General features: G+C 60.9%; 1 protein-coding gene across 3 annotated transcripts in view; it reads right to left on the reverse strand.

Moving 5' to 3' along the window:
- EPS8L2 (EPS8 like 2) overlaps positions 1-14662 on the reverse strand; it is a 72495-nt gene that overhangs the window by 37686 nt on the left and 20147 nt on the right. For all 3 annotated transcript variants that reach the window (XM_029059399.2, XM_029059398.2, XM_029059400.1), the window contains exons 2-3: positions 12544-12606; positions 11881-11936 (exon numbers count right to left, since the gene is read on the reverse strand). In XM_029059399.2, the coding sequence (XP_028915232.1) occupies positions 11881-11936; positions 12544-12606 (119 nt within the window). The remainder of the gene's footprint in view (positions 1-11880; positions 11937-12543; positions 12607-14662) is intronic.

A 14662-nucleotide genomic window follows, 5' to 3' on the forward strand; every position in this document is an offset into this window, starting at 1 on the left:
GCACATAGGAAGCGCTCAATAAATACTATCGAATGAATGAATATATCCGTAATTCTACTTATTTAGGCCTTTTTTCCTGTTTCGATGTCTGTCTCCCCCCCCCAGACTGTCAGCCCGTTGTGCGCGGGGATCGTCTCTCTTTATCGCTGTATTATACTTGCCGTGCGCTTGGCGCTCCGCACACGGTAAGTGCTCAATAAGCACGACTGAATAAACGAATCACATCTACCTACTCTATCGCACTCTCCCAAGCATTCAGTACAGTGCTCTGCCAACAGTAGTTGCTCGGGAATCGCTACCGATTGACGGTTTTCCATCTTTGATGTCGGTCAGCTTTTTCTCGCTCGCCACCCTGCAAGAGGCCAGAAGTGGGGACCACCCCCCACGGGCCCCAGCTCCCAGCTGGGTGGGCCCTGGAGGACGCGGTGCGTTCGTTTGTTGGTATCTGTTTAGCGCTCACTATGTGCCAGGCGCCGTTCTAAGCGCCGGGGTAGGAAATCGGATCGGACACGTTCCATGTCCTCCGTGGGGCTCGCGGCCTTCATCCCCATTTGACAGATGAGGTCACTGAGGCCCAGGGAAGGGAAGTGACTTGCTAACTTGCAGCAGGCAAGTGATAGCGACAGGATTAGAACCCAGGTCCTTATCATCATTATTAATACTGTCGGTCGGATATGAGGAGGGAGGGTGATCCAGGCCAGAGGCAGGACGTGGCGAGATGTCAGCAGCAAGAAAGAGGAGAAGCAGCGTGGCTCGCTGGAAAGAGCCCGGGCTTTGGAGTCAGAGGTCATGGGTTCGAACCCCAGCTCTGCCACTTGTCAGCCGGGTGACCGTGGGCGAGTCACTTCACATCTCGGTGCCTCAGTCTCCTCCTCTGTAAAATGGGGATGAAGACCGTGAGCCCCACGTGGGACCACCTGATTCCCCTGTGTCTCCCCCAGGGCTTAGAACGGTGCCCGGCACATAGTAGGCGCTTAACAAATACCAACATCATTATTATCATTATGAGATGGAGGGACAGGGAGAGGGACAGACGATAATGATAATAATAATAATAATAACTGTGGTATTTGTTCAGCGCTTACTGTGCGCCAGGCACCGTACTAAGCGCTGGGATGGATGCAGGCAAATCAGGTTGGATAGAGTCCCCGCCCGCCCGGGACTCTCAGTCTTAATCCCCATTTGACAGATGAGGGAACTGAGGCCCAGGGAAGTGAAGCGATTTGCCCAAGGCCACCCAGCAGACGAGTGGCAGAGCCGGGATTCGAACCCAGGTCCTTCTGACTCCCAGGCCTGGGCTCGATCCCCTAGGCCACACTGCTTCTCTGTGCGCACTGGGGAGCTGCAGGGATGGGGGGAGACCCTTCCCCCCGGCCCCCCGTTGAGGGGCTGACCTCGGGCCAGTCACCCCGGCCACTCAGCCCCCGCTTCGCACCCTCAGCCCGGACTCTGGCCGGCGCCTGCCACCTCCCGGGACCCCACTAATAATGCTGGTATTTATTAAGCGCTCACTATGTGCCGAGCACCGTTCTAAGCGCTGGGGTAGACACGGGGGAATCAGGTTGTCCCACGTGGGGCTCCCGGTCTCCATCCCCATTTGACAGATGAGGTGACCGAGGCCCAGGGAAGGGAAGTGGCTTGCCCACGGTCACCCAGCTGACCGGCGGCAGAGCCGGGATTCCAACCCCCGACCCCCGACTCCCGATCCCGTGCTCTCTCCACTGAAGCCGCGCCGCTTCTCTAAGCCACCCTGTCCATCCCCCTCCCGCCGGGCCGGGCCCTCCTCAGACCTCCCGCTCCTCCCCTCCTCCAACCCGGCCGGCGCACCTCACTCCTCTCACGCCGCCCTTCTCCCCGGGCCCCCACCTCGTCCGTCTCGCCGCCGACCTCTCGCCCACGTCCCGTCTCTGGCCTGGAACGCCCTCCCCTCCTCATATCCCACGGACAACGAACGGTCCCCTGCCTTCAGAGCCCTATCGAGGGCCCACCTCCTCCAGGAGGCCTTCCCGGACTAAGCCCCCCTCTTCCTCTTCTCCCGCTCCCTTCTGCGTCGCCCCGACTCGCTCCCTTCGCTCATCCCCCCTCCCGGCCCCGCACCGCCCATGTCCCCGTCTGTCATTTATTTATTTCTGTGAACATCCGCCTCCCCCGAGACCGCAAGCTCGTCGTGGGCAGGGGAGGCGCGTCCGTCGTTTCGTTATAACGTCCTCTCCCGGGTGCTCAGTCCAGTGCTCGGCACACAGTCGGACCTCGATAGATACGATCGCCCGACCGCCTCCCCCTACTTGGTGAAGCTCTTTTCTCTCCCAGAGGAATCGCCCCCCATCTTGGGGCACCCGCTCCGATGCCCCTTAAGCTCTAACCTCAATGCTTCCCGCTGTATTCCAAGACCGCCCGCCCAGGGTGGGCCCGCCATCTAGGAAGGACTAACGAATGACCCTTCCCTTCCTCAGGTGGGTCCGGTTTCCCCCAGAGGCAGCGATGTGGAAGGGGGTCCTCACCTAATGATGATGATCGTGGCATTTGTTAAGCGCTGACTATGCGCAGAGCACTGTTCCGAGTCCGCAGACCTGCCGGACGCGCCCCCCCCCCCCAAGAGGCCCTGCTGGGGGTGGGGGGTGCCAACGGGGCCGGGGGAGGGCTCGGAGCGGGAGGGCCCCGCCTGCAACGAAGGGCAGTGGGGAGTCATCGGCGGAAGCCGAAACAGCTTGGCCTGACGGAGAGAGGCCGGGCCTGGGAGTCAGAGGACCTGGGTTCGAACCCCGGCTCTGCCACCCGTGACCTTGGGCAGGTCGCTTCACTTCCCCGGGCCTCAGTTCCCTCATCTGTCAAATGGGGATGAGGACCGGGAGCCCCACGGGGGACAACCTGATGACCCTGTACCTACCCCAGCTCTTGGAACGGTGCTTGGCGCACAGCAAGCCCACAGCAAATACCCTTACTGAGAAGCGGCGTGACCCAGTGGAAAGAGCCCGGCCTTGGGAGGCAGAGGTCATGGGTTCTAATCCCGGCTCTACCCCTTGTCGGCTGTGTGACTTTGGGCGAGTCACTTCACTTCTCTGTGCCGCGGTTCCCTCACCTGTAAAACGGGGATTAAGACGGTGAGCCCCACGTGGGACGACCTGATCACCTTGTATCCCCCCAGTGCTTAGAACGGTGCTTGGCACACGGGAAGCGCTGAACAAATACCATCGTTATTATTACTGTGAGCCTCATGCGCGCCAGGGACCGTGTCCAACCCGACTAGTTGATCAGAACAGTGCTCGGCGCAGAGAAAGCGCTGAAATTCCACGTTCATTACTTATCATTACCATCGGTACATCCCCACTCGGCCCTCCCAGGGCTGGGCCGCCGCCTCCGCCTGCGGTCCGCTAGGACCCCCGGGGACTCCTTCTACCGGGAATCACCCCGAGCCACGTTTCGGCGGAATAGAAACCGGGAGCTCGAGCGAGAAACCGAAAGGTAAAACCGTCCCCGACCCGGGGCCGACCGGGGCGGGGGCCGGGGGCGGACCCGGGCCCGGTGGAGGTGCGTGGGTGCCGGTCTGGGCCAAGCTGGGCGGGCGACCTCCCCCCCGCCTCGCCCCGAGTCCTCCTGCTCCGGCGCCGGGCGAGACGGGCCTTTGTTGCCGCCGCGCTTCTTATAGCCGTTGGCTGGGCCCCGGGTCCCGGGGCAATCAACCTCGACGGGAAAGGGGGTAAGGCACGCCCGGTGGGGAGACACCCCCGGGGCTGACGTCCGATGGGAAACGTGGACTCTTCTACCCCGGAGCCTCTGCCCGCCGCCCCGTGGACCCCGACCCCACCCCGGCCTTTGGTCGGCGTCCTCTCTCACCGTCTCTCCCTTTCTCATTCTCTCCCTCTCCGTGACCGTATCGGCCTCCTGGCTGACCTCCCCGCCTCCCGTCTCTCCCCACTCCAGTCGGTACTTCACTCTGCTGCGGATCATTTTTCTAGAAAAACGTTCAGGTCACGTTTCCCCGCTCAAGATCCTCCAGCGGTCGCCCATCGACCTCCGCATCAGACGGGAACCCCTCCTCCCCGTCGGCTTTAAAGCCGTCCATCCCCTCGCTCCCTCCCGCATCACCTCGCTCTCCTACTCCAACCCAGCCCGCACCCCTCGCTCTTCTAACGTCAATCTACTCAACTGTACCTTGATCTCGTCTATCGCGCCCCAACCTCTCACCCGCTTCCTGCCTCTGGCCCGGAACACCCTCCCCCCTCCTAGCCGACAGACGGCGACTCTCCCCCATTTCACAGCCTTATCGAAGGCCCGTCTCCTCCCAGAAGCCTTCCCCGACTAAGCCCCCCCTTTCCTCTTGGTATTTGTTAAGCGCTTACTAGGTGCCAAGCACCGTTCTAAGCGCTGGGGTAGATACAAGGGTAATCAGGTTGTCCCACTTAGGGCTCACAGTCTTCATCCGCATTTTCCAGATGAGGTCACTGAGGCCCAGAGAAGTGAAGGGACTCGCCCGGGGTCACGCAGCTGACGAGTGGCAGAGCCGGGATTAGAATCCACGACCTCTTTCCGCTGAGCCACGCTGCTCTTCTCCCACTCCCTTCTGCTTCCCCTGACTTGCTCCCTTGAATTCATCCCCCCTCCCAGCGCCACAGCGCTTACGTTCGCATCCGTCATTTCTTTCTTTTCTACTAACACCTGTCTCCCCCTCTAGACCGGAAGCTTGTTGTGGGCAGGGAATGGGTCTGTTTATGGTTCTATTTTCCTCTCCCTAGGGCTTAGTACAGTGCTCCGCACGCAGTAGGTGCTCCGTAAATACAATTGACTGGCTGACTTTGTCTGTCTCTCCCACTCCCGCCGCCCTCCCCTCCTCCCCTCCGCTCCCACTGGTAGTCCAGCAGCAATTCAATAGTATCGATTGAGCGCTTACTATGTGCGGAGCACTGGACTAAGCGCTTGGAATGGACGAATCGGTAACAGGGAGAGACGGTCCCTGCCCCTCGGCGGGCTTACGGTCTAATCGGGGGAGACGGACGGACGAGAACAGTAGCAGTAAAGAGAATCAAGAACGTTGACTGGCAGAAGGAGACCATCAGACCATGAATGAGGCCCCCCCGGAAGCCCCCCTCACTCTCCCCTTTCCACCTCTGACTCTCCCCCCGACAGCCAGCACTGACCATCCAACACCCCGGACTCTTCCTTCTCCATCCCTGACTGTCCCCAAGTGAGCCAGCACGGATCACCCCACCCCCCTGACTGTCCCCTCTCTGTGAAGCAGCATGGCTCAGTGGAAAGAGCCCGGGCTAGGGAGTCAGAGGTCACGGGTTCGAATCCCAGCTCGGCCACTCGTCGGCTGTGGGACTGTGGGCGAGTCACTCCACTTCTCTGGGCCTCAGTGACCTCATCTGGAAAATGGGGATTAACTGGGAGCCTCCCGTGGGACAATCTGATCACCCCGTATCTATCCCAGGGCTTAGACCGGTGCTCTGCACATAGTAAGCGCTTAACAGATACCGACATCATCATCCCTGGCTCTCCCCCAGTGACCCAGAAGAGACCACCCCATCCTTTCTGATTCTCCCCTCTGCATCCCTGACCCTTCCCCAGTCATCCAGCGCGGACCAGCCCATCCGCCCTGACCTTCCCCTCTCCATCTCTGATTCTCCCCCCGCGACCCAGCGAGGACCATCCAACACCTCTGACTCTCCCCCAGCGACCCAGCACGGACCACTCAACCCGCCCCCCCCCCCCCCGACTCTCCCTTGTCCATCCCTGACTCTCCCCTAGCGACCCAGCACAGACCAGCCAAAACCCTAGGTTGGGCTACGCAGAAGAGGGGACTGACCGGCGACCATCATCGAGCACGGGGAGGGGGAGAGCAGCAGTGACTACTGGCGGGACAGAGGGGGTTCTGTCTTACACTCCAGTGAGAGGGATTTAAGTTAGACATCAGAGAGGGTTTTAGGTTAGACCTCACTCTCTAAAATTTTAGGGTTTAGGGTGTGGTTGGGCTTTGGGTTTAGGGTTAGGGCTTAGATTTAGGATTTGGGTTTAGGGTTAGGGTAGGAGTCAGAGTGGGGTTAGGGATTAGGGTATATGATTTAGGGATAGAGTTAGGGTTAGAATACAGGATTTAGGGTTAGGGTTTAGGGTTGGTATAGGATTTAGGGTTTGGGTTTAGGGATCAGGGGTAAAGGCTGCTCTCTGGGTTTATGGTTAAGATATAGGATTTAGCGTTAGGGTTCTGAGTTAGGGTTTAGGGTTAGGGGTTAGGATGAAGGTTTGGGTTTAGGGTTAGGTTTAGGTTTAGGAATGAGGGTTTAGGGTCAGGGTTTAGGATTAGGGATAAGGGTTAGGGGTTAGGGTTAAGGTTTAGGGTTAGGGGCTGGTATTCGGTTTTGGGTTTAGGGTTAGGGTTTAGGGTTAGGGGCTGGTATTCGGTTTTGGGTTTAGGGTTAGGGTTTAGGGTTAGGGGTTAGGATTTGGTTTTTGGTTTAGGGTTAGGTTTAGGAATTAGGGTTAGGGTTTAGGTTCAGAGATTGGGATTTAAGGTTAGCGTTTAGGGAAGGGAGGATGTTATCTAGAGAGGCTTGGAAGTGTGTTTCCCCAGAGAGCTTCTGGGCCAATCATCTCAGCGGGGGGGGGGGGGGGGTAGGCGGCTGCCACCGGTTGGCGAGGGGGAAGAGCAAGCGGGTGGCCAGCCAGGTGGCACCGGCTAGTTTGGGAAGCAGTGGGCAAGCAGGAAGTCCACTGGCGTTGCCCAGGGAGGATGTGGCGAGGGCCGGGGTCCCCGGGGACGTCTCTCTCGGAGCTCCCCCTGCTCAGGCCCGTCCGGCTCCAGTCGTCGCACAGGGCCTGGAGAATCATTAGCCCGGCCGGGGAGGGGGACCCAGGCCGGGAGGGGGTGGGGGCGGGCATCTCTCGATCCGGTCCGGAGGACCTTCTGGGACAGCGAGCGGAGACCCCGCGGCGGAGATCATTAACCAGGCCCCGGCGGCTCCCCGGCGGCAGCTTCGGGACCCCGGCAGCGGGGTCCAGGCCGGAGGCTCCCCTCCCCACCCGCTGACCCCCCCCCTCCTCCCTGCCCCGGGCAGGGTGGGCGGAGGTGCCCGCGGAGCTGGGGGAGGGGAGAAGAGAAGGGGGGAGGTGCGGGGCAGGAGGCCGGGCTGGGGTTGGTGACCGCCTGGCCGCTCCACTGGACTTTGCCCCGGGCACTGCCCCCGTCCCGTCTCCAGCCGGGGTGGCCGGCCCCGTTTCCAACGGCGACCGGCGCTGGGCGCCCGGCGCGGGCTGAGCCGTGCCGGGGCGGGGCAGGGTCGGGGATAGAGCGGGGGCGAGGACGGGGGAAAGGATGGGGGGCAGGGAGACCCCCGGAGGGAGGGAGGAGCCTCCGCCAAGCTCTGCCCAGCCGCCGTGCCAACCCAGCCACCGTGCCAACCCCGCTTAGCCCCTCGGCCGGTAAGGGGAGAAGCCGCTTCATTTATTCATGTCTCTGGAAACCGGACCCTTCCCTCCGCCCCCCCCGGGAGACCGCAGCGGCGGCAGACGCGGGGAAAGGGGTGGGGGGGGGGTCGGGGCTGGGGGAGAGGCAGGACCCCCTCTCTCGGGGCGGCTGTAGGAATCCCAACATCCCGAGTGACTTCCCATAATAATAATGATAACGATGGTGCTCGTTAAGCGCTTACTATGTGCCGAGCACTGTTCTAAGCGCTGGGGGAGATCCAAGGTCATCAGGTTGTCCCCCGAGGGGCTCACCGTCTCCATCCCCGTTTTACAGATGAGAGAACTGAGGCCTAGGGAAGCGAAGTGACTCGCCCAGAGTCACGCAGCTGACGAGCGGCGGAGCCGGGATTAGAAGCCCCGACCTCTGACTCCCGAGCCTGTGCTCTTTCCATTAAGCTGCCAGGCACTGTATTAAGCGCTGGGGTGGATACAGAGCAAATTGGGTTGGACACAATCCCTTTCCCACGGGGGGCTCACACTCTCAATCCCCATTTTCCAGATGAGGTCACCGAGGCCCAGAGAAGTGAAGCGACTTGCCCGAGGTCACACGGCAGACAAGTGGAGGAGCTGGGATTAGAACCCACGACCTTCTGACTCCCAGGCCCGTGCTCTATCCACTATGCCAAGCTGCTTCTCAATAGTAATAATAACGGTGGTATTTGTTACGTGCTTACTTTGTGTCAGGCACTGTACTAAGCGCCGAGGTGGATACAAGGTCATCAGTTCCTGTCCCACGTGGGACTCCCGGTCTTAATCCCCATTTACCAGATGAGGTCACCGAGGCCCAGATGAGTGAAGCGACACGCCCGAGGTCACACAGCAGACAAGTGGAGGAGCTGGGATTAGAACCCACGACCTTCTGACTCCCAGGCCCGTGCTCTTTCCACTAAGCCACGCTGCTTCTCAATAATAATAATAATAGGGGCATTTGTTAAGAGCTTCCTATGTGTCAGGCACTGTACTAAGCGCCGGGGTGGATACAAGGTCATCAGTTCCTGTCCCACGTGGGACACCCGGTCTCAATCCCCATTTTCCAGATGAGGTCACCCAGCAGACAGGTGGCGGAGCCGGGATTGGAACCCGGGGCCTCCCGACTCCCAGGCCTATTGGTAAACGCCAAAATCGCAAAGCACGCACCAGCTATTGGGGGGGCCTGTGAACCGGAGCCCGAATCCAGTCCCCCAGGCTAGGTGGGGTGGAGGGGAGGAGGCACACGGAGGGGGAACATCCGCCCCTCTCCCGCCCTCTGCTCTTCCCCCTTCCCCTCCCCTCGGCGCCGTGCTTATTTCTATCTGTTTAGCGTGGCTCAGTGGCAAGAGCCCGGGCTTGGGAGTCCGAGGTCACGGGTTCGAATCCCGGCTCCGCCACGCGTCACCTGTGTGACCGTGGGCAAGTCAGTTCCCTTCTCCGGGCCTCAGTTCCCTCATCTGGAAAATGGGGATGAAGACCGGGAGCCTCGCGTGGGACAACCCGACGAGCCTGGATCTCCCCCAGCGCTTAGAACGGTGCTCTGCACGGAGTGAGCGCTTAACGAATACCGACATTATTATTATTATTACCCTATTCATTGTGTTAATGAGGTGTCGATCTCCGTGACTCCATTCATCTTGATGACGCCGTCTTATTGGTTCCGTTTTGCTTTGCCGTCCGTCTCCCCCGTTCAGACCGCGAGCCCGTCACTGGGCCGGGACGGTCTCTATCTGTTGCCCAATCGTCCATTCCAAGCGCTCAGTCCAGTGCTCCGCGCTTAGTAAGCGCTCAATAAATACTACCGAATGGATGAATCAGTGAACTCGATCAATCTATCGCTCGACGGCTTCTAGTCTCTCGACCGTAAGCCCCTCGTGGGCAGGGAACGTGGCTACCCACTCCGAGGCAGACCCAGAGTTTATTCATCGCCCCCCTCCCAGCCCCATTCATTCATCCAATCGTATCTATTGAGCGCTTACTGTGCGCAGAGCACTGTACTGAGCGCTCGGAACGTACAATTCGGCGATGAAGAGAGACAATCCCTGCCCACAACGGGCTTACAGCCCCTCAGAACTCATGGCTGTGTGACTGCGGGCAAGTCACTTCACTTCTCGGTGCCTCAGTTACCTCATCTGTAAAGTGGGGATTAAGACCGGGAGCCCCACGTGGGACAACCTGATTCCCGTGTCTACCCCAGCGCTTAGAACGGTGCTCTGCACGTAGCAAGCGCTTAACAAATACCAACATTACTCTTCTTCTTCTTCTTCTCGGTGCCTCAGTGACCTCATCTGTCAAATGGGGGCGAAGACGGTGAGCCTCCCGTGGGCCAACCCGATGACCCCGGATCTCCCCCAGCGCTTAGAACGGTGCTCGGCGCAGAGTAAGCGCTTAACAGATACCAACGTGATTATTATATCCTGATCTGTCATTGATTTATTTCTATTCATTTCGGTCTCCCCCCCTAGACTGTCAGCTCATAATAATAATAATAATGTTGGTATTTGTTAAGCGCTTACTATGTGCCGAGCACTGTTCTAAGCACTGGGGTAGACATAGGGGAATCAGGTTGTCCCACGTGGGCTCACAGTCTTAATCCCCATTTTACAGATGAGGGAACTGAGGCACAGAGAAGTTAAGTGACTTGCCCACAGTCACACAGCCGACAAGTGGCAGAGCTGGGATTCGAACTCATGAGCCCTGACTCCAAAGCCCGTGCTCTTTCCACTGAGCCACGCTGCTTCTCTATTCGCGGGTAGGGGCCGTGGCTACTGACTCTGAGGTAGACAGAGAATTTATTCATCGCCCCCCCCTCCCTGCTCCACAGCACTTATATCTACATCTGTAGTCCGTTAACGTCGGTCTCCCCGTCTAGACTAGAAGCAGCGTGCCTCAGTGGAAAGAGCCCGGGCCTGGGAGTCACAGGTCGTGGGTTCGAATCCCTGCTCCGCCACTTGTCAGCTGGGTGACTGTGGGCGAGTCACGTCACTTCTCTGGGCCTCAGTTCCCTCGTCTGTAAAATGGGGATTATCTGTGAGCCTCACGTGGGACGACCCGATGACCCCGTAACTCCCCCGGCGCTTAGAACGGTGCTCGGCACCTAGCGAGCGCCTAACGGAGACCGACGTTATTATTATTATCGTCAGCTGCGTGACCGTGGGCGAGTCACTTCACTTCTCCGGGCCTCGGTTCCCTCTTCTGGAAGATGGGGATGAAGACCGGGAGCCCCACGGGGGACGACCCGATGACCCCGGAACTCCCCCGGCGCTTAGAACGGTGCTCGGCACCTAGCGAGCGCCTAACGGAGACCGACGTTATTATTATTATCGTCAGCTGCGTGAGTGTGGGCGAGTCACTTCACTTCTCGGTGCCTCAGTTATCTCATCTGTAAAATGGGGATTAACCGTGAGCCTCACGTGGGACGGCCCGATGACCCTGTAACTCCCCCAGCGCTTAGAACGGTGCTCGGCACATAGTAAGCGCTTAACGGATGCCGACATTATTATTATTATTATCGTCAGCTGCGTGAGCGTGGGCGAGTCACTTCACTTCTCTGGGCCTCAGTTCCCTCATCTGGAAGATGGGGATGAAGAGCGGGAGCCCCACGGGGGAACGGCCCGATCACCCTGTATCTCCCCCCGCGCTTAGAACGGCGCTCGGCACACAGTGAGCGCTTAAGAGATACCAACGTTACTATTACCATCGTCATCACCGGTCCCGTGTCGGCGGCCCGGGGGCCCGGGACTCTCCGTGGCCTCCAGAGTTGGCGGCGGGGTACGATCATGATCACCGTCATTATTAACAATCGTATTTACCGAGCGCTTACGGTTTGCACAGCACTGTACTCGGCGCTTGGGAGAGTACGATGTAGCAATAAATGATGGTTATACATAAATTACTGTTACAGGTTCCCGCCCGCAGTGAGCTCAAGTCTAGGGGGAGACAGGCATTAATATCAATCAATAAATACACAAATACACGACAGATAGAGACGCTTAGAGAAGCAGCGGAAAGAGCCCGGGCTTAGGAGTCAGAGGTCGCGGGTTCTGATCCCGGCCCCGCCACCTGTCAGCTGGGTGGCTGTGGGCCAAGTCACTTCTCTGGGCCTCAGTGACCTCACCTGGAAAATGGGGAGGAAGACCGGGAGCCTCGCGTGGGACGACCCGATGACCCCGGATCTCCCCCGGCGCTGAGAACGGTGCTCGGCACGGAGTAGGCGCTTAACGGATACCGACATCATTATTAGGGCTGTGGGGACGAGAGGGAGGATGAAGGAAGGAGCGAGTCGGAGCGGCGCAGAAGGGAGGGGGAGAAGAGGAGGGGAGGGCGCAGTCAGGGAAGGCTTCTCGGAGGAGGTGGGCCCGCGACCAGGCTTTCGGGGCGCCGGGGGGAGTCGGCGTCTGGCGGATTTAAGGAGGGAGGAGGTGCGACGGCCGGCGGGGGGGGACTCACCGTAGAGGTCCTTGGCGCTCAGCTTGGCGGCTCCGTCCGAGCGTCCCATGCTCCCGCTGCAGGGAGAGGATGATGATCATTAAAAACGTCGGGATTTGTTAAGCGCTTACTGTATGCCTTCTAAGCACTGGGGGAGACACAAGGGAATCAGGTCGTCCCCCGTGGGGCTCCCAGTCTTCATCCCCATCTCCCAGAGGAGGGGACCGAGGCCCAGAGAAGTGAAGTGACTCGCCCACCGTCACGCAGCTGACGATAATAATGATGATGTCGGTATCCGTTAAGCGCCCGCTAGGTGCCGAGCACCGTTCTAAGCGCCGGGGGGGGATCCGGGGTCATCGGGGTGTCCCACGCGGGGCTCCCGGTCTTCATCCCCATTTTCCAGACGAGGTGACCGAGGCCCGGAGAAGTGAAGCGACTCGCCCAGGGTCACCCGGCTGCCGAGGGGCAGAGGCGGGAGTCGAAGCCCTGATCTCCCAGCCCGGGCTCTCTCCACCGAGCCGCGCCGCTTCTCAGAAATCCTCAGGGCTCCCTGGAGCTCTTCTTCCTCCCCCCCCCCCGACCGGTAGGACGAGGATCCCGGCGGGAGAGCGGAGGGGACGGGGTGAGGAGGGGCTGCCCCTGGGGTCGGGGGTTGAGACGGGGGTGGGGGTGGGGGGGGCTTACTTGGCAGAGCCGGGGTTGCTGCTCAAGGATCCGCTCAGACTCATGGTGCCTCCGGGCTCCGCGCTGAAAGAGAGCCAGGACGGGGAGAGGTCAGAGTCGGGGTTAGGGGTGCGGTGGGGCCGGAGGTCAGGGGGTCGGGGGCCGGAGGCGGGGAGAGGGTCCAGACGGCCCCCCGCCTCGCCCCGTGGCGCCCCGCCCCCCGCCTGGCGGGTCTGGGTGCCGGGGTGTGCCAGCCCGAGGACCCGTCCGCCCGAGGATGATCGCGTTGGTACCCGTTAAGCGCTCGCTACGTGCCGAGCCCCGTTCTGGGCGGCGGGGGAGACGCCGGGGTCATCGGGTCGGCCCACGCGAGGCTCCCGGTCTCCATCCCCAGTTGACAGGTGAGGGAACCGGGGCCCGGGGAAGCGAAGCGACTCGCCCCCGGTCACACGGCTGGGATTCGAACCCCCGATCTCTGGCTCCCGAGCCCGGGCTCTTTCCACTGAACCGCGCCGCCCACGGTCAGCGCTTACTACGTGCGGAGCACCGTTCTAAGCGCCGGGGGAGACGCAGGGTCATCGGGCCGTCCCACGCGGGGCTCCCGGTCTCCATCCCCGTTTGACAGATGAGGGAACCGGGGCCCGGAGAAGCGAAGCGACTCGCCCCCGCTCACGCGGCTGACGGGTGGCGGAGCCGGCATTCGAACCCACGACCCCCGGCTCCCGAGCCCGGGCTCTTTCCACTGAGCCGCGCTGCCCGCCGGCTCCCAGCGAGGCCCACTTCGGACCGGGGGGAGGGGGGGGGAGGGGGGCTGCGAGGCCGGCTCCATTTCCCTCTGCCCCCGACCGCCTCCGGTGCCCAGCTTGCATCCATTCATTCAATCGTACTTATTGAGCGCTCACTATGTGCGGAGCACTGCGCTGAGCGCTTGGAACGGCCAATCGGGCAACAGATAGAGACCGGCCCCGCCCGATGACGGGCTCACGGTCTAACGGAAGCTTTCCTGCCCCAACCCTCCTCCTCCCCCCCAGCCACCCCGGGTCCTTCAGGGTCCATCGCCCTCGGCCCCCGGGGGTGGGGGCGGAAAGGGGGAGACGCCCCGGGGCCGGAACCGAAACCGCGAGGGCGGCGGAGGAGCTTCCCCCACGCCCGGCCAGGCCGACCGGGGAGGGCCGGGGTGGGGAGGGCATAGCAGAAATAACGATAACGTCGGCATCTGTTAGGCGCTTGCTACGCGCAGAGACCGTGGGTTCGAATCTTGGCTCTGCCGCTTGTCAGTTGTGTGACTGTGGGCCAGTCGCTTCGCTTCTCTGGGCCTCAGCGACCTCATCCGAAATCGGGGATGAATAATAATGATGATGCCGGTATCTGTTAAGCGCTCACTCTGTGCCGAGCACCGTTCTAAGCGCTGGGGGAGACACGGGGGAATCAGGGGGTCCCGCGTGGGGCTCACGGTCTTCGTCCTCGTTTTCCGGATGAGGTCGCTGAGGCACCGAGAAGTGAGGTGACTCGCCCGAAGCCGCACGGCCGACAAGGGGCCCGGCCGGCATTCGAACCCATGACCTCGGACTCCAAAGCCCGGGCTCCTTCCACTGAGCCGCGCCGAGCCTCACGAGGGACAACCTGAGGATCTCCCCCAGCGCTTAGAACACGGCTCCGCACGTAGTAAGCGCTTAACGAATACCGCCGTTGTCATTATTATTGCCACTAAGCCACACTTCACCGCTACTGTTCTCTTACCGCTATCGTCCCTGTCCGTCCGCCTCCCCCGATTCCTGTCGGTATCCGTTAAGCGCTTACTACGTGCAGGGCGCCGTTCTGAGCGCCGGGGGAGATACGGGGGTCATCGGGTCGGCCCGCGGGAGGCTCCCGGTCTTCATCCCCGTCTTCCAGATGAGGGAACTGGAAAGGTGGCTGCCAAGTGGCGGAGCCGAAATTCGAACCCGGGACCTCGGACTCCCAAGCCCGGGCTCTTTCCACCGAGCCACGCCGCTTCTCTGAGCGCTCACTACGGGCCGCGCACTGTACTAAGCGCCTGGAGAGCGGCAGTCGGCAAAGGAGAGAGACCATCCCCACCCGACAAGGGGCTCGCGTCTAGAAGGGGGGGAGACGGGCAACGAAACGGAACGAGCAGACGGGC

Source organism: Ornithorhynchus anatinus, chromosome 3, assembly GCF_004115215.2.
Source record: "Ornithorhynchus anatinus isolate Pmale09 chromosome 3, mOrnAna1.pri.v4, whole genome shotgun sequence".
Classification (NCBI taxonomy): domain Eukaryota; kingdom Metazoa; phylum Chordata; class Mammalia; order Monotremata; family Ornithorhynchidae; genus Ornithorhynchus; species Ornithorhynchus anatinus.